This window comes from Streptopelia decaocto (assembly GCF_964273445.1).
Source record: "Streptopelia decaocto genome assembly, chromosome: Z".
In the NCBI taxonomy this organism is placed as follows: Eukaryota; Metazoa; Chordata; class Aves; order Columbiformes; family Columbidae; genus Streptopelia; species Streptopelia decaocto.
The window spans coordinates 53,642,022-53,667,176 of NC_138657.1; the positions used below are offsets into that span (position 1 = coordinate 53,642,022).

The following is a 25,155-nucleotide window of genomic DNA, read 5'->3' on the forward strand; positions in this document are numbered from 1 at the left end:
GCTTTATTTTTTTTCTTGGTAAATTAATGAAAAGGCTGTATTCAAGGTGGCATTTCACCAAATAATAATTCATTGACATGGTTTGATTGTTTTCCATACCTTAGCCTGGACAAACTTACTGATTGAGGAAGCACCAACAACAATACGTAGTCGATGTTCGTTTTACAAGTTAAGTCGTGTGTGTCCTGGGAGCCCCAAACGTGACAGGGAGCTGTAGGGGGGTCGGGGAGGCTGAGGGCCTCGGAACTGCCCTTTCCCGCTCCCTCCGGCGTCTCCTGGCTCTGTGCGCACCGCCCAGCGGGTTTTTTTTCCAAGCTCTTTTCCGCGTAGGCTGCCCCGAGGGAGCCGTTCCCGCTCCGCCTGCCCGGGGGCAGTCGAGTTTCTGCTTCAGTGCCCCGCCCGCCAGCCCGCGGCGTTAGTTCCCGCCCCGGCCCTTCGTCCCACGGCCAGCCCTTCGGCTGAGGAGCGTGAGCACGCGTGGAAGCCTGGCAGCGCCACCGACCGCGGGGCAGCGGCCCCGGGGCCTGTAGCAGGGCAGGGGGGACATGAAGCCCCTGGCCGGGCCGGGCATGGGCGATGGCGGCGACAGGGCCCCGCCCCTCCGCGCGACCTGCCGCCGGGGGGGGGGGGGGGGAGGAGAGGGGGCGGGCCATCGCGCTTTCGCTGCCAATCAAGGGCGGTGCAGGCCCGTCACGTGCAACTGCTGCCACCCAATAGGCGAAGGCGGCACCTCTCGGGCTCGGATTCAAACGGTCGGCGGGCGCGGTGCGTGCGGCTGCCGGTTTCCGTGGAGACGGGGAGGCCCGGCCGCATCCATGGAGTCGCGGCTCGTCGGCCCCGGGCCCTACCGCGCCACCCGGCTGGTGAGTGCTCCATGGGGCTGGGGTGCCCCGTCCCTGCTCTTGTCGCTTGTGTAGCCTTATCTTGTCCGGGTGCGGCCTTTGTGCCCGACGGCGACTTGGAGGGTCTCCTGGGTACGGGTCGGCTGCCTCGGGGCAGTCTGGCCGCCTAGGCCTACCCCGCTGTCCGGATCTCTGCGACTTGAGGGCCAAGGACTGCCAGCCCAGGCGGGCCCTGGGCCTGCCCCGGGCAGCCGGTCTCCCGTCGGGACCCGGTGGGGCGGTCCCCAGCCGCCGCCCGAGTGTTGGTGCTCCCCACGTTGAGTCTGTGCGGGGCGGTTGGACCCTTGCGCCCCCGTGACTGGAGCGACGGCAGGACCCGGTACCGTGGAGCTTTAGTCCAGCGTTTTGTCAAGTTAAAAGCCAGGGCGAAGTTAAAGCTCTGTCGGTAGAGCCGTACTCGGTATGGGACTCTAGATCTTTCAGCTTCCTAAATCTGGTGTTTGGTCTCGGATCTCAAGTATTTAAACAGCAATTTCAGGTTTCAGTGATTAAAAAAAAAAAAAAAAAGGTCTGTTTGCATTCAGGTTTCGATGCATTTTGATCTCGTTTTGTACAACTACAATGCTTCTAGCAGGAGAGCTTCCATAACGGTTTGTTTTGTTCTTCTTCCTCAGTGGAACGAGATAATAGAACTTTTTCGTGCTGAGATGCCTTTACGGAAGCATCGTTGTCGCTTCAAAAGCTATGAGCGGTGCTTCAAAGCATCAGAAGCAGTGGACTGTTTACATGAATTGCTTGGCTCTAATCAAAACTTTGGCCCAGAAGTAACTCGCAATCAAACGGTTAAGCTGCTTAAAAAATTCCTGAAAAATCATGTTATTGAAGATATTAAAGGACGATGGGGCAAAGAAGACTTTCAAGATGATGGCCATTTATATAGGTAAACCTCTATACAGTGACTGAAAAATTTTGTTTTTTTGTAAACAGGGAGTAATAACTTGTATGTTGTTTGTACAAATGTTTTTGTAGAATGCCTTTGAGAAGGTGTTAATGTGTCTTCCTTCATTTCCTTTTAAAGATTGCATATTCTTTAGTGATAGGCAACGATTTAATATTTGTCTTGGTCTTTGTGTGTGTGTTGGGATTTTTTGTTTTTCATGTTCATATTTAAATATTTTTGAAGAGCACTTTTACTTTATTATGTTATATGAATAATAGTGAAAGCTTTTGCAGCTTTTACAAGGTAGTGAATTCTGTTTACTGTTGGTAGACATCAGGTTTGTCAGTGTTGGGAGAGTGCATATCAAGAAGATATTGGTGGAAGTGAGTGTCCATCTCTAGTTGTCCGCCCTCTCTCCCAGCCCCCTGACTATTTTGGATGCTGTCTCTAATCCTTCTTAGAGAAGAGGAAGACCTTCTGCGATTGAAAGTCGTTAATGATATTTTCTACACTCTTTGGTTTGGAGATTGAAATTGTCTTAGAAGAGACCAAGTTTTATTCACTCCTCCTCAAGGAGGCTTGCTTACTTATCCCTGTTTAGCCTCTCAACTGGTGGCTTGTTAACAGAGGAAAATAATGCAAAGTGATAGGGAAAATAGGTCAACAGTGCTGTGTATCTGCTTAATATATCTACGATAATATACTTTATTTGGTATTTTGTTTTCCTAATGATTTCTTAATATTGTCCTGGGAAAATGTGTGCAATAGTGAATTTGCTCTTGATGTGGATAAAGTCAATTTTTCATTTTGCTCTATGATCTTAACTAGTTTGGTTGTAGAGTGTGCCTTAGTGTTTTTGCTGTCTAGTCTGTACACCCATACTGTAAGTGCCATTGTTCATTACTCTCCTAATTTCATTTATTGGCTTGGAATAATTTAAAAGAGGTAAGTATGATGTAATCCTTTTACATTGTTGTAACCACACTTGAGTCAAGATAGGTTCTTATGAAAGAACCGTGGTTTATGTTAAACTTATTCCACTGAAGTTCAATTGGATTGGGTTTGTGTTTAATTCCAGTAACATGTTAATTAGCACTGATTCAACTTTCCGTAAAAGTGGTAGCTGATTTTTAGCCTGCCTTCTGAAGGAAACAAACATTGAATGCTACAGCTTCCCAGCCAAATTAGTTAAATATATTTTATATATATAATTACATAATATGTTTTGTATATATACAATTCAAACCGGTTTCAATCAGCTTTAATGAAAGAAATTTTAAATAATTGGGGGGGGGGGAGGATAAAAAAAAATAAATGTTCTCTCCAAATTTTGCTCCATAAAGGGTAATTCCATATAACAATCAAGGAAAATGTTAAATTTTAGAATTTGGGACTCAAATTCGAAGGACCCAGTGTATCAAAGGACTTGTATCTGAAGATCTTTTGAGAAGCTCACCCAAGACAGTCTGTTGCTAAGTATCTCAAAGCAATATACACTGTCTGTGAGCTGAACATGACTGGGGACTGGGAAAGGGTGCTGAAGAAGTATCACACATGTTTGTCCTGTTCTTAAATTCTTCTCTGGCCATCTGCTTATGACTGCTATAGAACAGCAGATATTGTGGTAGTTTACCTAATCATCCAGTAGTTCATGCTAGAAAACAGGCATGGAAGACAAGAAGAACTGCAGAGAATCTTGCGTCTTGACTTTGGCCTGGAAAATGTTAAATGTGAAGGAGTAGCATGGCATGGGCTTTTAACTTGTTTAAACTGAGCTGGGAAACCAGTTAGTTGTTGGCACAACACATGGTGATAGGTGTGTTACTGGTTTAATATGTTCCTAGCCCAGTCCTGTTTTGTCTGTTCTTCAGACAGCACTACCTGAACAGTTGTTTTTTTTTTTTTTATCCCACTGGTGTCATAGGTGTTAAGTACTTTGTCTCCTTTCTGGACATTGCCTCTTTGTCAAAATTTTGGTAACCACTGGTGTTATGCTATATTTCATTGCTTTGAGTTTGTTGTGTTTGTTTTGCATTGGCATGATGACACATTAAAATTATTTTATCCTTTTCTCCTTTGTATTTTCAGCTATGACTTTTCCTGAGCTGCAGACTCTGGAAGTTGGTTGGGTGATATATTTCTGTGCTTTTCATTTTCTACATGCTTTGTCTAATGGTCTGCCACTGAACAGGAACAGTCTTTTGTTATAGCCGTCCTAGTGACATTCTTCTTCTTCCACCTTCTATTCAAAAGATAACTAAGTTACTAATTGAACAGTTTTTTTACTAAAACTGCATATAACTTTCACACATCTTGAATTGGAGCCAGCTTTTTCTCACTGGGCTTGGCACATAAATAAACTGCCTATGCTACTCATGGTTTTGCGTTTGGCCTTAGGTATTAAAACAAGCTTTTCACCTATTCATGGAGCTAAACATAGTTTTCCAGCCTGTCTTTATGCATTTATTTAATGTCCTAGCAGCTCCCTCTCGTGGACTTCCCTAATACATTCCTCAATGAGTTGAAACAGGTGGCAAATACAAGTCACTTTTAATTCTGCTGACAGTGCTTACTCTGGAAACCTTGGTGTGCATCATACCTTTCTATAAATTCCTGTGTTTATTTACTGTAACCATACACTGTGTTGCACAGTTGTGTCATTCTTTAACTTTGCATGCAAGTGTAGTTGTCTGCGCTTATTCATTCCACAGAGTATGCAAAAGAGTTGTTGCCAAATGTTTTGTCTGTGAGTACTGGGCAAGTATTAAATGTGAAGGTGAGAACTAGTGTGGTTTCTGAAAAGAGCAAAAACTATTTGTCTGTATGGCCTGACCTACTAGCTCAGTGTAGTCTACAATAATAAACGAGAAGTTACGGTTTGGGAAGTTGTCAGTCTTTATGTTTTTTGGAATCTGAGGAATTGCATTGAAAGTAAAAGCATTAATATACTTGCATTGCTAATAAACTTCCAATAACTAGAATTCCTAAACTAGAACTAAACTCCTCAAACTAGAGTTGCTGGCTGTAAACCATGCTAATGTTGACATATCAGCCTTAAAACATTCCTCAGTTGCTAGCTTTAGGTAACATTTTGTTAGTAATAAAATTACAGGCTTTTTCTTGTTCATCCAAAAACTTGTCTCTGTCTAAATCTTGCTGTTGTTCTACCTGAAAAAGGAATGTATCTCCTTTTTCTGCTTGTGAGAACTCATTCATTTACTGGTTAGTTGAGAATCAGGGCAGCAAATGACATAAAGCTAAGAATTGTGAAGAACTGGAGGGGAAACAGTGAACTGTTGAGAACACTGTAAAGCAAAGGGAAAAAAAGCTGCAGATGTTATAATATTAAAATCTAAGAAATAACAAATGGCTGAAAAATAACTGAGAAGACTCAACAGCTGAAAATCTACAATGTAATCTGGGTTACTTTTAAAACGCAGAGTAAATTTTTCAGGATTGGTGCAAGGTGCTTCTCCCCAGGGTTTGTCCAAAGGAAGCGGTATCTCCTTGTATTGCAGAGATTCTGTTGAAAAGTGTTGTGGAATATACCAAATGGGCTCACGGTGCATGGTCAAAACCATAACATGTGCAATATAACACTACTGAACTAACGAAACTGTGATACAAAGCTAATTTAAAAAATAATTAATTGTTGGAACTGCCTTGAGTAGATGGGGTTACATTTTACAGAAAACTTGAGGACTCCTTGAGCATGAGAATCTTTCTGGTATTATATAAATGCATGCTTTCCAGTGGTGTACAAGCTCTTGTTGCAAGGTCACAGACATTACAGTCTTTTACGTTCTGATTAAAACAGTTAGGGAGGCTGAAGCAATTTCTTGAAGCATAAGGAATCTCAGCATCTAAAACCTAGGAGTGCAGGTAGATAAGATCTGATCTGGGCCTATCTGATGATATGTTGCCTTTAAACTGATTTGTTTTTCTGATGTGCTGCCATTAATTCCTTTGTACATGCTCTGACCTAGGTTTGACAGTAATTTAATTCGGGTCAAGCTGGAGATGTGACTGAGCTGAATGTGATCTGGGATAGTTTGTTTTTCTTGTTTTCATAGAATCATTCTGCAAGGCCTAGCTTAGGGTTTATTTCTGCTAATTTCTTCAAGGTGCTTCTTGAAATGCCCTGAAAAATGAATGAATTTCCTGCGCAACCAGCTGGAAAAAGACTCCAGAAAAGAGCTACAGGATAGGATCTTCACATAGAAAGCTTGTAAACACAGGACAACATTGTAATGTGGACAAAATTTTGTGTGGACGCTTGCAATGCACACTAATTAAATCCAAGAGTTAGTCAGGTGACTTGGTTATGTAGCTTTGCTTTAGGACATGCATGCTAGCAGTGTATTTGTTATGGGCAAAATCTATCTACACCTTTTTCGGCAGAATCAATGTCTTCTAGTGAAGACCTAAATCAGTTGTCTACGCATAGGCAGCTGGTGCTCTTTGAGGTGCTCTGTGATATCCGATGTTCACCCAAAACTCAGCTGTGTCATGAGAGGTACAATGGACCTTAACTGCTCTGAAGCAGCAGATGAATGCCAAGCAAGACACCTTAGGATGTTTTATGCATCACTTAACACTGATCCTCAGGCAACTAAGTTGCACTGTGAATGTCCAAGGCATTTGTTGTATTTTTGCATGTGAAGGCTTACTACGGTTTTGCATTGGTAAATATGGAATTGGGTGGAGTTCAGAGGCTTTAAAAATCTTCTCTAATCGTAGATTTCCTCCTTCTTCACCGCTGAAGCCATATCCAAAGAAACCTTCATGTGGAAGGGAAGTCATTAAATTTCCAGACTGGAATGAACCTAAGGCTGGCACTTCCCAAGAACACATCCCAGTGAAGTCAGTCACAATGGTAAGGCATTCAGTTTTCTTTTCCCTGGACATAAGCACATTTGGAAAGCAAGACTGGACTAGCAATCACTTTGTGGCACAAAATAGTTACAAAACTAAATACAAAATACTTTAATTTCAACGTATGTGAAGAAAAGTTGTTCTTAATGATTTGCTGGGGCTTTTGGCTCTGAGTGTTCTTTCTGCTATAGATCACAATGTCCTGAGCATTCTTAAGTTCAGTATGGCTGTATTTGCCAGTACGCTTGCATTCCAGTTTGCTCAAATACTCGTAAAGCATTTATTATACTACAAGACAAATTAGTTACTTTACTGTCATTTACACCGTAACTCTTATTCGGACACTTCATTCAGCAGAATACATATAGTACTACTCCCTTCCTACCTGCTTTGAGTTTGTTGGTGATTTCCTTTCTCTTTTCCAGAAGGAATATATTGTAGCTAAGGAGAAGTGGCCCTGGTTTCATTGTTATCCTTTGTGAGCTTGGAGAATTATCCTGCCCCATACTTAACTGGATTGATCCAGCCCTTGTAAAATTGTGGAAAAAGCTGTTGCTTTTATTATAAACCAAAATCGTGTCAGCTCTTGGCACCTAGACATCTTAAAGCCTAGGCTTCTGGAGTTCTGTGTGTTCTACACCCTTCATTTAGTGTGTCTTGTATGTGAGTGTTCTCATATTTTGTGCACTCTTGGGACTCTTCTGGTAATTTTGGCCTTTTTATTAATGCTTTTCAGTGTGGGACATTAGCCTTGGATTTCTTTGTGATCAATAGTCTTTTTGGAAAAGTAGCTGCTACCATTTTGCTGGACATCTTGAAATCCCGAATGAATGCTTATTCTCTATTTGTAATTCAATTACTCACGTGCAGATTGAGTTCACCTTTCAGGTACAGCAAGCTTCTGAAGAGAAAAAAGCATAGCCCTTAGAACTTCAATAGCAAGTAGAAGATTAAGAAGGAATAAAGAAAAGATAGTGCCAAAGACAAGTAAAGAGAATAGAGTATTTTAGTTACCGAGCAAGTATCTGCTGCAGTTTTAACATGTCTCAGCCTCCAACTGTCTGCTTTAAATATCCATCCAAGTATGCTGGCCAGATAAGAGTTAGCAAAAGACTGCCTTTATACATCTGACTCAGATGTGACAGCATACAGTCTGGCATAGCTCAAAATCTGTTTGCCAGTTTGGGTTAATACAGTGGACTGTGAGTTGAAGTAACTGAGGCAAATGCATAAGCTTCTTTCTGCTGGTGCTTTTATAGAAAGGTGTATGTTCCACTAAAAGGGTGCAGTAGACATGCAGTGGAAAGTGGTGACACCTTAAATAGCTCCATCATTGATCAGAGTCCTTATTAGCTGTGTGTGGGTTGATGGGCATGTGTCTGGGTAGCAAAATACTGATGTATACTGACCAGATAGTAATTTCAGAGGGTGCTATTTGTTTCAAACTAGCTCTAGTCTAGAGTTATAGAATGACAAGATGACTAGTGCTTAGAATAACTAAAGGCATTCCTGGAGTGTATTTTGTGGTTTGATTGTGATCACAAGGTATACCGTTAAGGTGCTTTAGGACTACTCTGTGATGTATATCAAAGAACTGGGAATGATTAGGTGTTTTGCCTTGAAAATATATTGCTGACACAAACTGTATTCTATGTCCAACTGTCAACATGTTGATGACAATCTTCAAGCATCAAGCTTGGATATGAAGGCTGAGTAAAAGATAGTAGTCTCTTGCATTCTCTGTTTTACTTTATTCTGTTATGATGGTAGCCTAGATATGATGGGTGTCTTCAGCTGTAGCTCTTTGCTTTTACTTTCTTCATGTATAGAAACAGCTAATGAGCAAAGTTTAGTTATGGTCAATATATGCTCAATAAGGATGAATATAAGTCTTTGATATCTCATCTAATAATTCTTCAGTAATTTTTCCACAAAAGTTGTTTAATTGAAGACAAGTGAGCTGAATTGATTCTAATCATGGTGAGGATCTCAACACAGGACTGAATTTAAATTGCTATTCTGACGACACATAATTTTTCGGCTTTGGAGAAGTCATGTAACTGAGAAAAGATGCTGCACAGCTGTGAAACCTAAACACTCACTTGATTCCTGGACACTTTACTAGAATTTAGGAATATTTTAAATACTTGTAATAGGGACCATGTTTTACTATAAAGCTATTATACTGTTTAATACTTGAAAAGTCACCAGTTAATGAGGAGTGTTTTTTCTGATTTCAGAACTCTGAGATGTGGTACAAGCGACACAGTATAGCTATAGGGGAAACACCGGCATGCAAACTTGTGTTCCGCAGAGAGCTAACACAAACAAATATAGAAGAGATATGGAAATCCATGACTTTGTCACGGTGAGTATGATTGTGAGCCATTTGCTGTTAGAGCAAAACTGTGTAGTAGGTAATAGTCTTCTCTGGTATTGCTTGTAATTTCACCCACTCACCTTTCATCACTGCCATCAAAGCCATAGTGGCTTAGCTAACTACAGCACTTGTTATTTGGCTAACGAATTCAGCAAATAAGGTTTGCAAAGAACCTTTATTGTGCTTAATACCTTTTGACTTTTCTTTTAGCTGTTGTGTTACATAAGTCCTTTTTTTTTTTTATGTGGGCTTTCCCTTGTTATTCACTTTTTTTCTTGAGTCTTTCTCTTTCTTGTTGCTATGAAATAGAAGAACTTTTGAAGAAGCATGATACCATGAAACTTTTGGATGACAAGTACAATACTTCATCTGAGATAAGAAATGGAATAGCTAATTCAGTGCAGAAGGCTTTGATATTCAGATATTCTTTACTACATTCAAAAGGAATATACTACGCAAAGCTAAAGGCACTGCTTTAAACTATTTAGGCAGAAGGAAAAAAAATATATACATTAGCTATTTTTATAGCACAATTGATGCCTTACTAGTGATCACTTCTATCTAAAACTGGCACGTTATCTCTATGTAAAAAACTTGGTGCTGAGGTGAGCAGCTCCAGTGCTGGCATGATCCTTAGCCAAGGATGTAGGCAGAGATGAAGTTGTAATAAAAAGTCCAAGGGCAATCAAGAGACAGTTCAGGGACTTGGGTTGACTAGTTAAGGGATCAGGAGGACAAGTAGTGTTCTCCTCTGTCCTTGCAAGGAATGATGAGGAAAGAAGTAGGAAGATCTAGCCAATTAATACCTGTCTCTGAGCCTGGTGTCACTGGCAGAGTTCATGGGTTTTTGGTCATGGGTTGGTCTACATGACAGCAGGCCTGCTGGCAACAGATGCGGTACATCCGTCTCAAAGGGAGAAAATAATCTTTTTGCAGGAGTTAGCAGGGCTCATTGAAAGAACTTTAAACTAGATTTGAAGAGGGAAAGGGATAAAAGCAGCATGACTAGAGAGAAACTCTAAGGGTGTCACATCAATGTTTGAGGGACAGTGTGCTAACAAGGTCCTTCAGGCTGCTGCACAATGTTCTGACTGCACTGGAGCACTTTGTAATGCCTTTATACTAATGTGCACCGCATGAGGAATAAACAGGAGGAAACAGAAGCTTTGGCCCAATCCCAGAGCTATGACATCATTGGCATAAGCAAAACATGGTGGGGTGAGTACTGCGATGGGGTGCTTTTATGAATGGTTATAGGCTTTTCACGAGGGCTAGGCTGGACAGGCAAGATAGGGGGATGACGCTGTATGTAAATGAAGGACTCGATTGTGTCGTGCTTACATTTGGCAATTAGATGGTTAAGAGCCTCTGGGTAAGGATGAAGGTGAAAGCAAATAAAGTGGATGTTGTTGTGGGAGTCTACTATTGACCACCTAGCCAGAACGACGACACCAATGAATTATTCTACAAGGGATCAAGGCCTGTCTCTAGATCAACCACTCTTGTCCTTATGTGTAATTTTTAACTTCCTAGACGTCAACTGGGAGTATCATACAGTGGATACAGGTGCAGAACATTTCTGAAGGATGTTGAAGATAACTTTTTGGTGCAGGTACTAAGAGAGCTGACTAGGAAAGGTACTCTCAGAGATTTGTTGCTTGTATAATAAATAGAGAGGGACTTTTGGGAAAAGTGGTGATTGGCGCCTTTCTTGGTTACAGTAACTGCAGAGTAGTTGGGTTTCTAATAATTGGTAATAGAAGAAAAATTGCCAGCAAAACATCCAACCCTGGAAATGGTAAGAGCAGATTTTGTTCTGCAGAAGGAGCTAGTTAGTAAAGGCCCCCTGGGAATCTGCTTTTGAAGGTTTTGGAGTCCATGAATGCTGGTCACTTTTTAAGAGCCGTCTCTTGAGAGTGCAAAAGCAGGCAATTCCAAAGCATGGGAAGTAAAGCAAGCAGTGCAGAAGGCTAGTAGGCTGAGTAGGAATCTTCTAGAACTTTGGTGGAAAAGGAAAGTGTATGGACATTGGAAGCAAGGATGGGCAACATGGGAGGACTGCAGAGATTCTCTTCACCACTGTAGGGAGAAAATTAGTGTGACCAAAGCCCAATTAGAGTTCGAACTGGCCACCACTGTGAAGGAAACAAAAAGGCCTTTTAAAATTGTTAACACCAAAAGGAGAATCAAAGATAACATTGGTCAACTGCGTGAAGAAGTCAGTCACCCCAAAACCAGGGACACAGACAAAATGGAGGTTTAACGCCTTCTTCACCTCTGTCTTCCACATCGATAGGGGATACTGGGACCCATAGAAACCTGTCCTGGAAGACCATGACTGGAGGATGATAAGCTGCCAGCTGACCCTGAACTTGTTCAAGACTTGCTGCTCCAGCTGCATGCACATAAATCTGTGGGCCCAATGGGATAAGGGGAAAGTCCTGCTTAATCGGTTTAATTTTCTTTTATTACAAGGACACCCATCCAGTTGACCAAGGGAAACCAGTATATGTGGTGCTTTTGGATTTTAGCAGAGCTTTTGATACTGTTTCTCACAGTATTCTTCTGGACAGAATGCCCATCAGAGAGCTAGAGAAGTCCATTAATATGCTGAGTGAGCAATTGGCTAACAGGTCGGGTTCAAAGGGTTATAGTAAATGGGTTTACACCAGGCTGGTGGCCAGTCACCAGTGGAGTTCCCTAGGGCTCAATTTTAGGGCCAGTGCTCTTTAATGTTTTTATAAATTATTTGGATGCAGGAATTGAATGTGCATTAAGTATGCTGATGATACTAAATTAGGAGGAGGTGTGTACTCCTTTGCGTGTAAGGAGGCCTTACGGAGAGATCTGGATAGACTAGAGAGATGGGTAATCACCAAACATATGAAATTAAACAAAAGTGTTGGATTCTGAGAGAGCAACTACAATGTACTAAATTCTGCCCAGGAGTGGATGACGAGCGAGTTGAGAGTGTATGGGTCAGGACCAAGGGGCAGGCTGGCAGGGGTGACACTGTTGTGGGCGTCTGTTACAGGCCACCAGATCAGGCTGAGGAAGTTGATGAGGCCTTTTATGGGCAGCTGAGAGTGGCCTCACAGTCACAGGCTCCAGTTGTTGTGGGGGATTTTAACTTCCCTGATGTTTGCTGGAAGGACCATTCAGCCAGCCAGCCACAGTCCAGGAGGTTCCTCCAGTGCATTGATGAGAACTTCCTCATGCAGATGGTGGAGGAGCCGACTAGGAGAGGTGCTCTGCTGGATCTCATCCTCACTAACAAGGAGGGCCTGGTCGAAGCAGTAAAGGTTGAGGGCTGCCTGGGTTGCAGTGACCACGAGATGGTGGAGTTCAGCATCTTGTGTGGCAGGAACAGAATAGCAAGTAGAATTGCAACCCTGGACTTCAGCAGGGCTAACTTTGGCCTTTTCAAGCAATTGCTGGGGGAAATCCCATGGGCAAGACTGCTTGAAGGAAAAGGGGCCCAAGATAGCTGGATTGCATTCAGAGATTGCTTCTTCCATGCTCAGGATCAGAGCATCCCCACACGTAGGAAGTCAAGGAAGGGAGCCAGGAGGCCTGCGTGGTTGAATGGGGATCTGTTGGGTATGCTCAAGCAGAAGAGGAGAGTTTACAGGTCATGGAAGCAGGGGCTGGCCACTTGGGAGGAATATAAGGCTGCTGTTCAAGGATGTAGGAAGGCAGCTAGGATAGCCAAGGCCTCCTTAGAATTACAGCTGGCGAGAGGGGTCAAGGACAGCAAAAAGAACTTTTTCAAATACATAGCAGATAAATGTAGGCAGAGGCAATGTAGGCCCACTGATGAGTGGGGTGGGTGCCCTGGTGGCGGAAGATACAGAGAAGGCAGAATTACTGAATGCCTTCTTTGTCTCTGTCTACTCTGCCGGAGGCTGTCCTGGGGAGCCCTGTACCCCTGAGACCCCGGATGAAGCCAGGTCAATGAAGGAGTTTGCTTTAGTCGATGAGGACTGGGTTAGGGAGCAATTAAATAGTCTGGACATCCATAAATCCATGGGTCCAGATGGGATGCATCCACGGGTGCTGAGGGAGCTGGCTGAAGTCATTGCAGGACCGCTCTCCATCATCTTTGCCAAGTCTTGGGAAACGGGAGAGGTGCCTGAGGACTGGAGGAAAGCAAATGTCACTCCAGTCTTCAAAAAGGGCAAGAAGGTACAAGACGGTAATTATAGACCGGTCAGCCTCACCTCTGTCCCTGGGAAAGTAATGGAACAGCTTATTCTTGGTGCCATCTCAAGGCATATCAAGGATAAGAGGGTTATTAGGGGCAGTCAGCATGGCTTTACCAAGGGTAAGTCATGCTTGACCAACCTCATAGCCTTTTATGAGAATGTAACAAGGTGGATGGATGATGGCAGAGCGGTGGATGTGGTCTACCTTGACTTCAGTAAAGCCTTTGACACAGTCTTCCACAGCATCCTCACAGCTAAGTTGAGGAGGTGTGGTCTAGACAATAGAGTAGTGAGGTGGGTTGCAAACTGGCTTGAGGAGAGAAGCCAGAGAGTGGTAGTCAATGGTGCGGAGTCTAGCTGGAGGCCTGTATCTAGTGGAGTGCCTCAGGGGTCAGTACTGGGGCCAATATTATTCAATATATTCAGTAACGATTTAGACGAGGGAATAGAGTGCACTATCAGCAAGTTTGCTGATGACACCAAGCTGGGAGGAGTGGCTGACACGAAGGCTGTGCTGCCATCCAGCGGGACCTGGACAGGCTGGAGAGTTGGGCAGGGAATAACCTAATGAAATTTAACAAGGGCAAGTGTAGAGTCCTGCATCTGGGCAGGAACAACCCCAGGTTCCAGTATAGGTTGGGAGATTACATATTAGAGAGCAGTGTAGGGGAAAGGGACCTGGGAGTCCTGGTGGACAACAGGATGACCATGAGCCAGCACTGTGCCCTTGTGGCCAGGAAGGCCAATGGCATCCTGGGGTGTATTACAAGGGGGGTGGTTAGTAGATCGAGAGAGGTCCTCCTTCCCCTCTATTCCGCCCTGGTGAGACCCCATCTGGAATATTGTGTCCAGTTCTGGGCCCCTCAGTTCAAGAAGGACAGGGAACTGCTGGAGAGGGTCCAGCGTAGGGCAACAAAGATGATTAAGGGACTGGAGCACCTCCCTTATGAAGCAAGGCTGAGGGAGCTGGGTCTCTTTAGTTTGGAGAAGAGGAGACTGAGGGGTGACCTTATTAATGTTTATAAATATATAAAGGGTGAGTGCCATGAGGATGGAGCCAGGCTCTTCTTGGTGGCAAACAATGATAGGACAAGGGGTAATGGGATCAAGCTGGAACACAAGAGGTTCCACTTAAATTTGAGAAGAAACTTCTTCTCAGTAAGGGTGACAGAGCACTGGAACAGGCTGCCCAGGGAGGTTGTGGAGTCTCCTTCTCTGGAGACATTCAAAACCCACCTGGACATGTTCCTGTGTGACCTCACCTAGGCGTTCCTGCTCCAGCAGGGGGATTGGACTAGATGATCTTTTGAGGTCCCTTCCAATCCCAAACATACTGTGATACTGTGATTCTGCACCTGGGATGGAATAATCCAGGTTATATGTACAAACTGGGGGAAGAGAGGCTGGAGAGCAACCCCATGGAAAGACGTCTGGGCATCTGGGTTGATAGCAAGTTGAACATGAGCCAACAGTGTGCCCTGATAATCAAAAGGGCCACCTGTGTCCTGGGGTGCATCAAGCACAGCATTGCCAACCTGAATGATACAGGTATATTGACCTTGAGTGTTGCATGCAGTTTCGGGCACCTCAATAGAGGATGGACATCAAACTATTGGAGTGTGTTCAGAGGAGGGCTAGGATAGGGAAATGTCTGGAGGGCAAGACTTAAGAGGAGCGGCTGAAGTCACTTGGTTTGCTCACCTTGGAGAAGAGAAGGCTGAGGGGTGACCTCATCACAGCCTACAGCTTCCTCATGTTCCTCATAGAACTTAAGATGTTCTATGATTCTGTGAAATTGAGACATCTCTTTTTCAGAATCTTAGCTATCCGAAGGCTACATGTTTGCCTTTTTCAGATTAGATGGTGTATGAACTATGTTTTTGTGTATTTTTGCAGGTTACAAAAAGTCTTGGGTTTGGATTCTCTGGATGAAGTCTTAGACACAAAACTAGTGAATTCAAAGCATATAGTCCAAAATGCGTACAATGTAAATAAGCAAGGGATTGTCACTTTAGAAGACAAATCAAGTGAGTATTTTAGAAGTTTTCATTTCACTACTTCATATTGTAGATTACTAGTATTAAAAAAGCATTTGTTCTAATCTATACCAATATGTAGCATCTTCATACTTGTATGACCATGTCTATACTAAAGCCTTTATAAAGTAGGTCATTGGTGTCCTCTGACATCCCAATACTAAGAATCAGTGTTTACTACATATTTAATCTCTTAGACATATTTCTACTTTAGCAGGGTTGAAAGAAGAAGGTGAAAGGGCAGCAACTTTTCATATAAAGAGACAGAGATATTATTTACTTAAACCTGGTTTTGTCAGCCCAGCACTTAACTGCCTGAACAGGAGTGTTTACATAAGGGAAATATGTATTAAAAATTGGGAAATATTCAAATGGTACACTGGCGGATGTTTAAAATCTCTCCATTTTGAATTTTCAGTTAATGTGTTTGATGAGTACCAAGTTTAAAACTGTTGGACATCAGGAAGAAAGTAAAGCATCTTTGCTGCTGTAATATATGACTTACAAAAGTATTGCCACAATGTTTTCTACAAAGTTCGTAGAGAAGTGAAATATGAGATTGGAACCTTGTTTCATTTATGAGTGAAACCTACTCCAGAGCATATACATGTTTATTTTAAAGACTATTGGAGCACCTCAAGATATTAACTTCCTCCTTGCAGAAATGACAGAACTGATGTATGAGTGCTTTTGAGCATCTTCAGCACAAAGTAAACACTTCACTGTAATGCACTAGCGAAGGTGTAGCTTGAATTAGTTTGGCTGATTTTTGCAGGGCAGGTTAAGTATTTGTGATGTGATCCATTTTGCTGCTTGAGTTTTAAGAGCAGTAAGCATATCTGGTTGATGTTGAGTACTCAAGGTACTAAAGTGTAATTTAAGCTCAATCCCACATAAAGGTATAGCCTGCCTTTGCATTCTGTTGATATGCTATACAGGAGGAACTTCTTGAATTTCCAGCTTTGCATTTATGTTACATTTAACATTTTTCTCAGTTTTTTCTACTTTTTAATTTTTATGTTTCTCCCCCATGCAGAAGAACTACCTCACTGGATATTATCAGCGATGAAATGTCTAGCAAATTGTAAGTAAATTCAGGAAGGGGGGAAAAAAGGCAACCACCCTCATAAAAATTGTTTGAACTGACTGTGCCTTTATTCCTTCATCAAATCCCATGTATATTCACAGTCAATATTTTTTCTCATCACTGCTTTAAACAAAGTTCAAAATGATGAGCCCAGTATATGTTCTCCTGTTAGTGCAACTTATTTAAATGAAATATATATATGTTTAACTATTCTATTACTATTTTTTGTCATCTACGTGTTTTTACTAGACCCGCTGGAAATAAATCAATTCAATAGATCAATAGAATTCATTTATATTTTGAAGAATGAATTGAAGTTTGTTTTTCTTCTGCTTGAAGTTGCGTTTGTCTTGGCTGGAGTGGAAAATATGGCAATCTGGTTGGTGGCTGCAAATTCATTTCAATTTTTTTTTTTTTTCTTTTTTCTTTTTTGGTAGGGCCTAGCTGCTCAGACTTAAAGCAGCCTACGTACTCAGGATTTGAAAGAGATGTCTTCAAAACCATAGTGGACTATTTTGGCCAGATGAAAGAACCTCTTCTCACATTTCATTTTTTTGATGTTTTCGTTAGTGTGTTAGGTAAGTAGTTTGGGATGTAATGAAAAAATTATTATTTTGAATTAATTTGCCATACCCAAATAGTATCACAACTAATTTCTTTAGGATCTGTCATGTCCATTTTACATAGAGAGCAGTTTAATATTTAAATTTATTTTGTATCACAAGGCAGTTTTATACTTGTGTCTTTTTGATCACATTAGTCCAAAAATCTTCCATTGCTTGTCTTTAATTTTTAAAGGCCTCTGTTCTTTGCTTAGCACTGCCACACATAACAGATGGATTTTAACAGACTTTTTTTTTTTTTTTAACGAATGCGTAAATGTCTTAAAAACTAACGTAAGCTTTTAGAAATTGATTGACTGATGTCTAGATTAAAAAGGATTAGAGCTGTAAGGACTGTTTGACAATATGACATCTGAAGGAAATTGAAATCCTTCATTGCTTAAATTCAGAACAGACATTAACTAATCTAATGCTTTAAAGAAACTAGTTTAATTGTAAACTGTATACTTTTTAAGGGTTCACACCATATCACATTTGCCTATCCTGTAGCTACAGGTGGCCCATTGAAAGACAGTAAATGTGAAAATATTTTATTACATTTGGTGGTTACATTTCAGAAAAGAACAAAAGTAAAAGTAAGTTGAAAAGTAAGCATGCTTTGTAGCCTGTCACTTTTTTTTCTGAGCTTCTTTAAGTGGGAGAAACATTACTTTTAATAAACTGTTGAGGTGAAAAAGGAATCCAGAATAACATTTTTACCTCTGGAATTTAGTATTTTTATACTTTGTTAGCTGACAGTTTTGCTTCAAACTGAATATTGTTCCTTTTTTAACTTCTTTTTCTTGGACAACAGATATTCTTCTGATTCTAGTGCTATTTAGGCAAATGTGTGTGAGGGACATGTCAGTGTTGTCATAGCTGTCTGTATAAACAAACACAGGTATGTGGCAAGAAGAACCAGAGACCACAAATGCATTTGCAAAGAGCAAGTTTTATTTTAGTTACCTCTCTACCAGGGGATCTCTAAGTAGCACCTAAGCTCCCATTCAGAGGTAACACAAGCAGGGACGCAGGCGCTGCAGCAGTTCAGCCCTGGTAAGAAGGTCACTGGGCTGCCTGCACTTGCCTGTATATCAAAGCTTCAAGCAGGTGCAGCCTCTTGCTCTTTCTCACAACAAAGCAGGAATCTCAGGCATGATGATAAGGTGCCCAGAGTTTCTCACAGGAATATTGTGTCCAGTTCTGGGCTCCTCAGTTCAAGGACAGGGAACTGCTGGAGAGAGTCCAGTGTAGGGCAACCAAGATGATTAAGGGAGTGGAGCATCTCCCTTATGAGGAAAGGCTGAGGGAGCTGGGTCTCTTTAGTTTGGAGGAGATTGAGGGGTGACCTTATTAATGTTTACAAATATACAAAGGGTGAGTGTCACGAGGATGGAGCCAGCCTCTTCTTGGTGACAATGATAGGACAAGGGGTAATGGGTTTAAGCTGGAACATAAGAGGTTCCACTTAAACTTGAGAAGAAACTTCTTCTCAGTGAGGGTGACAGAGCACTGGAACAGGCTGCCCTGGGGGGTTGTGGAGTCTCCTACTCTGGAGACATTCAAAACCCACCTGGACATGTTCCTGTGTGACCTCACCTAGGCGTTCCTGCTCTGGCAGGGGGATTGGACTAGATGATGTTTCAAGGTCCCTTCCAATCTCTAGCATTCTATGATTCTATGTGATCTAACACAGAGGTTCTACTCATCAAGCATACGAGGTCAGTAAAACAATTAGTGTGATGCATTTGCTTTTTCTACAGATAGCTGCAATTCACTTGAGCATATTTACATTTAACCAACCTCCTCGCCATTCTCCCGCTACATTCCCATACACTGTCATTGATGCATAAGCACCTGTTTTATTTAGATTCTCTGATTGTTTCCCCAGACTTAACTTTTTTATGTGGTTGCTACATCTGTGAATACATCTTGGTTGTATTTAGAGCTGAGTGTTATAAAAAAACAAAGGATGAACTGAAATTTTTATGGTTGGTTACAGTTATTAATATCCCAATGCATCAGAAGGAAGTAATTACTTAAACACAATGCCCTGTGTGAAGTGAGTCCAGTTCTAGGGATATCTTCCTGGACTTTTGGGAGAGTGGAATTCTAAGGCAGTCTTGAATAGGTAGGAAAGGAATTTATGGAGACAGATTTAAGACATGTTAAATGTTATGGAAGTATGTAATTGAGAAATGTTGCCCAATGTCTTGATCTTGTATAAACCAGGTCTGCTGCAAAAGCACAGCAAGGCCATAGAAGCTCTTCAGATATCTTGTCTCCTACTGCCACCCGAAAATCGGAAGAGACTACAGCTGTTGGTGAGGATGATGGCAAGAATTAGCTGTAACAAGGATTTGCCACCTCTTTCTGAATCAGTGAGGACCAGAACCTTGGTATGTATGGTGTAAGGGGAGAGGTGTAGACAAGGTTTTTGAAGTAGCACAACTAAAAGATTCTTACTGGAGAATGAAAACACATTTTACTTGTTTGAAGAACAGTTCATCTATTCTAGCTATGCAGAAAGCTACTCTGAATTTGAATAAATTTGGATTTCTTGGCAAGTTGTAAGCAAATGAAGAATTTGCTTAGAATTTTTATGTTTCCTTATCTTTTGAAGTTAAATCACCACTGATTTCACTGTTGAGTAGAGAAAACAAAATAAAGTAGATGTGGTCTCTGGTGTTCTTTATCACTGCAGACAGTGTGACAGCAACACACTGTTTCAGTCTTAGTTAGAAATATGTAGCTAAGTGTTTTGATTTACTTGTTTACATCCACTTGAAAAAATCCTACCAATTTTTTTCAGTACTAATATATTTTTCATCACTAAACTACAGAAATCTCAAAATAATTTTAATCAGATTTTGACAAACCTCTAGTTTTTGCTAATGCTCTTTCTGTAGGGATACTTGTTGCATTATCAGTGATGTTCAAAACAACATGTTATTATGAAGCTACTCAGCAGTTCCAACTGGCTAAAACCATGTATTTCTTTTGGATAAGTTTTCACTCTTTTGCAAGAAAGGCAACAGAAAATTTTGCTGTACAGGCATTCCATAAAAATCCTGTAGTAGCATTCAATAATCTAAATTTTTTCCACAGCAATTAAGTTTTAAATTAACTCTGAATAGTATTTTATTAAAATAATTAAATTCTTGATGGCTAAGGTTATAATTTAATTAGGAGTAAATGCTCTTTGATTAAAATAATTATGTTCTAATCTAAGTGTTATTTTTAGAAATGAATCCTTTACAGTCCAAATACTTTATGTTCAGTTTAATTCAGCAGTGTAGTCTGTGGTACATGTCAGAAAACCTTGATTACCAGCTGTACTTCCAATGTTAAAAGTGACTTGTGAACAGACTGAATTCTTGAGCATGGGGCTATATGAAGTGAGCTGGATTTGAAATTCAGTTTGATTGAAAAATATTGGTATTAAGTTTTCCCTCTGGTGGTTAACTTCTATTAAATTCCTGTTTATTTTTTTTAAATTTCTGAAATAGTTGTGCCCTTTTCAACTGGAAAAGCCATGTGAAGTCTTGATAATAAAGTGGAGTTCAGCCATTCTAAGTTTAAAGTCAGGATTAGATTATGTACGTAAGACAAGAGCCATATGCAGTGCACTTGAATAACATCACTGTACACTTTTTAAATTGATATTGATGTGTTGGAAGTAAGGTAAGTATTATGCTGTTAAAATAATTTTCTAAAATGTCACATTTTAAATACAGTCTGATTCCCCACAGAACAGAAAATATAAATAGTGATGTCCTTTTTTTTTTTGTCTCAGATGGTTCAGGCATTTTCCCGTTGTATTCTCTGCTCAAAGGATGAAATGGACTTGGATGAACTGCTTGCTGCTAAACTAGTATCTTTTCTCATGGACAATTATCAAGAGATCTTAAGCGTTCCTTCCGCCTTAAAATCTTCTATAGAGGAACATGTTGTACATCTCCAGAGAGTCCAAGTAGGTATCTAGTGAAAAAAGCCTCCTATGCCTCTGTGCTTCTAGAACAAATTTATCCCTTCTGCTCCAAAGTTTGACATTTCTTAAAGACTTTGTTCTGTCTCTGCTAGCTATGAAGAGCTAATTAATTTTAACTGCTGATATTCAACCATAACTATGTATTTAAATGAAACTAAACAGACCTTGAATGGTTTAGAGACAAGAACTCTAAAATGTGTTTTCCTCTTGGTCAGTGTTATCTTCTCCATAGAATGGAGAACTATGTGCTAGTGAGGAAAGCTGTGAACGGTAAAAAAGCACTTCCATTAGTGTTCTGATTTTCCTTTTGAGTTATCCTTGCTTGTTCAGCTTTTTAATAACTTTTTTGGTTTCCTTAGACCATATTTTGTTTTGTTCAAATCTGTTTTTTACTTCTTGCTCCTTTAATTTGCACTGAGAAAATAACTTTTAACTTCTTCCAAGAGTTAAACAGGCTTCCTTTCTCTCATATTTTTTGACTTACTGGAACTCACTCAGTGCAGGAGATAGAGGCAGAATTTTGGATATTTACTCCATATCTTCTCTACTCAATGACTTTAGGTGGTTAATTTGATTAAGCTAGTTTTTGCAAATTTATTCCAGAAAACATTTTTTACTCTTTCTTCAGATAAAATATGCTGGAGCTGATAGTGATGGGACTTTTCCTCCTCCATCATTTTGTCACCAAATCAGTACAGATGAATTTGAATACCAAAGGGCAACTGGCTCTCAAGAACCACTGGCAGCTTTATTGGAAGAAATTGCAATGAACAAAGAAATATCTGTGAAAGACAAGAAGAAGCAGCTCAAGCAAGTAAATAAAAGTTCCTCCACATTCTTAAATATTAACTGAAAAAGCTTTATAGTGTCTTAAACATGTAGCCTTCTAGTCAAATACTGAGATTTAAAATAGCAGGTACTGTTGGGGTTTTCTAACTTTTTAAACGTTTAATATAGGGGTACTGTGGTGAATTGAGACCCATATAACTTAATTTTATATATAAAATATATAAAAGTAGAGAAAGTCCATTAGAGAAATAATAATTTTCTTATTTCATGGGTGGAGGTTGCACTAAAATGTTTTTTTTTTATATTACAAGTTTGAATTAATTCTTTATTTAAATGGATGTATTTTTCTAGTTTCAGAAATCTTACCCAGAAGTGTATAGAGTACGATTTCCTACCCCTGAAACTGAAGCAGTGCTATTTCCAGAAAAAACTAAACAGAAACCACCTATACTGATGTGGGCCTTAAAAAAGCCTTTTCAACCATTTCACAGAACCAGAAGCTTCCGGATGTAAGTTGTTTGAAAGATATCAATGAACTGAATCAAAGTATATTATCAGTGGATTTTATGCAAAAGGAGCCTGAGCAGCATGTAGTTACTCAAAAAAACTACTGGAGATGCTGCTGAGATGATAGAAAAGGTCAAAATAAGAGTAAAGTATTGATGTGGTAGAAGTGTGAGCCTCTAGCAGTATTTTTTTTTGTAAATCATTCTTTTTTGTGTCTGTTATTTAAAAATAAAAACAAAAAATTAAAAAAAAAAAAAGAAAAAAACAAAAAGAAAAAACAAACAGCAAACTCAAGGGGATTAATCTACCTGGGGGATAAAGTACACTTACAGTAGTGTGAGTTGATCATAATTTCAAGTTCTAAATGTATTTGTGTGTGATGTACTGTTGGTAAACAATCAATAGCATTTTTTTTCTCTGAAAATGAGTGTCTACTGTATAAACTGTGCTGTGTTTGTTCACACGTAGCTTGACGAATTAACTTACTGTACATGCTTGAATAAGCACGAAACACTGGATTTACTCTTCTACACCTTAGTGTTCTTGATATGCAAGATTTATTTTGGAAAACTGTACAAACTTATTCTTATGATGCATTAAAGCTGAGCTATTGAAATTCAATGATCTTATAGTGCAGACCCATTCTTTTAAGGAACTTGGTATTCAAAATATTTTCGTGTATGCTCTTACTGCATATTGTGGTACAAAATTGGATGCTTGACAATAGAACGTATTTTATCAGGAAAAAAATGAAGCCTTGCATTTCCTCTGGAAATGAAATTCAAATAATAAAGCAACATTGAAGAATGCATGTCTTTAATACTTTGTTTTGCATTATGAAATCCACTGTACCTATAACTTGACTGTGCATATAACATACTTGATTTTAACAGATCTTTTGAGCTATTAGAGCACCAGCATTTTCTGACATTTACTTAGAGTAGTGATTTCATGTTAACCATTAGAGATTTAAAGAGCAGCATTTCATACCTTATTGAATGTCAGAGTAGTCTATGCAGAAGACAGCTGATATCTCAAAAAATGTCTATCTGCCATTTTAGTAAGCAACACAGTGACTATCCTGTAATGTAACATTGACAGTATTTTCCCTTTGCTAACCTCCTAACTAATCAATAGTTTTAAGCTGTACGTTACAAAGTTGTTGGTTTAATAGATTAGGATATTTCTTCGGCAATGTTATTTTGAACAGTACATGTTTCCATGATCTGTTTTCACACATTGGTTATACTTGGACTTCATGTCAATACTCTTTATTTCTTAAGCAAAATAATAAGGGAATGTGTAAGTTAATATTAAAAGTAGATGAGGCCACTTCTTACCTTTTGTACTAGGTCTTCAAGGACAACTTAACCTTTTGGATGTGTCTTAGTATTCTGTGCATGCTTATGAGCAGTCAAACTTTGACTATGACTAGACTACTCATATATAATAATTTGGTTAAAACACTAATCTAGGAGTAAGGCTAATGGGAAAGCAAGTCTTGCATGAAAGTGGAAACCCACCGTAAGTGATCACAGAATCACAGAATCGACTGAGTTGGAAAAGACCTCAGAGATCATCAAGTCCAACCCTTGGTCCATCTCCAGTCCATTTACTAGATGATGGCACTAAGTGTCATGTCCAATCTCAGTTTAAAAAGCCTCCAGGGACGGTGAGTCCACCACCTCCCTGGGCAGGCCATTCCAATGCCTGACCACTCTTTCTGTAAAGAATTTCTTTCTAATATCCAGCCTGGCCCCAATACTGACCCCTGGGGGACACCACTGGTGACTGGCCGCCAGCTAGATGTAGCCCCATTCACCAGCACTCTCTGGGCGCGGCCCTCCAGCCAGTTCTTAACCCAGCGTAGAGTACACTTGTCCAAGCCATGGGCTACCAGCTTTTGCAGGAGTATATTATGGGAGACAGTGTCGAAGGCTTTGCTGAAGTCTAGATAGACCATATCTACAGCTTTCCCCTCATCCACCAGGTGGGTCACCTGATCATAAAAGGAGATCAGGTTGGTCAGACAGGACCTGCCCCTCCTAAACCCGTGCTGGCTGGGTCTGATCCCTTGTCCATCCTGAAGGTGCTGTGTGATTGCATTCAGGATGATCTGCTCCATAACCCTGCCAGGCACCGAGGTCAGGCTGACAGGCCTGTGGTTGCCAGGGTCAGCTTTGCAGCCCTTTTTGTGAATTGGGGTAACATTCACCAATTTCCAATCATATGGGACCTCCCCAGTGAGCCAGGACGGTTGGAAGATGATGGAGAGTGGCTTGGCAAGTTCTTCTGCTAGCTCCCTCATCACCCTAGGATGGATCCCGTCTGGTCCCGTAGACTTGTGAGGATCCAGATGGCTCAGTAAGTCACCAACGATTTCCTGATCTCTGACATCAGTTCCTAACTTTCAGAGGGGAATAGAAACCCATTTATTTCCAATGGCAAATAATCTCACTGCCTGCCAATAAGCATGCTGCTGTCATGTTGAATTTTTTTCCTGCATTGTAACTTTTAAAAACTTTGTGGACTTCCTGAGCTTTAAACAGTAAATAGATGACCAAGTGTCAGTTTCTGTATCCCTAAGCTATAGTCAATAGAAACCTCAGTTTTTATATTAACTTTCTCAGGAAATTAACCTTTACCTCTGTGCTAAAACCTGGCCAAAACTGGATAACCTGAGCTCTTTTGTGTTTGTTTCCCCTGAACCCCAAAGACCATAAATCATTCTTTTGCTTAGCCTAGTGGCTGTTTTCTGAAGAGGCTGACTCAATGGAGTACTAGTTGACATTCTTTTAAAGCACATTAGGTGGAAAACTCAATAAACGTATAAGATGTTGTTTCTGTTGCTTTTTCAGTCTACTTAGACCAATGTTTGTCATCTAAGAGAAGCATCAGAAA

The 25,155-nt window shown here is 40.6% G+C and overlaps 1 protein-coding gene across 1 annotated transcript; it reads left to right on the forward strand.

The window, feature by feature from the left end:
* The first annotated feature begins 706 nt into the window (after positions 1 to 706).
* On the forward strand, positions 707 to 22,543 carry DEPDC1B (DEP domain containing 1B). The gene is made up of 11 exons (XM_082075419.1): positions 707 to 863; positions 1,517 to 1,782; positions 6,523 to 6,658; positions 8,898 to 9,025; positions 15,139 to 15,269; positions 16,315 to 16,362; positions 16,803 to 16,943; positions 19,200 to 19,366; positions 20,764 to 20,940; positions 21,587 to 21,772; positions 22,099 to 22,543. The coding sequence occupies exons 1-11, from the start codon at positions 816 to 818 to the stop codon at positions 22,258 to 22,260; spliced, it is 1,590 nt and encodes a 529-aa protein (XP_081931545.1). The 5' UTR covers positions 707 to 815; the 3' UTR covers positions 22,261 to 22,543.
* The last annotated feature ends 2,612 nt before the right edge of the window (positions 22,544 to 25,155 follow it).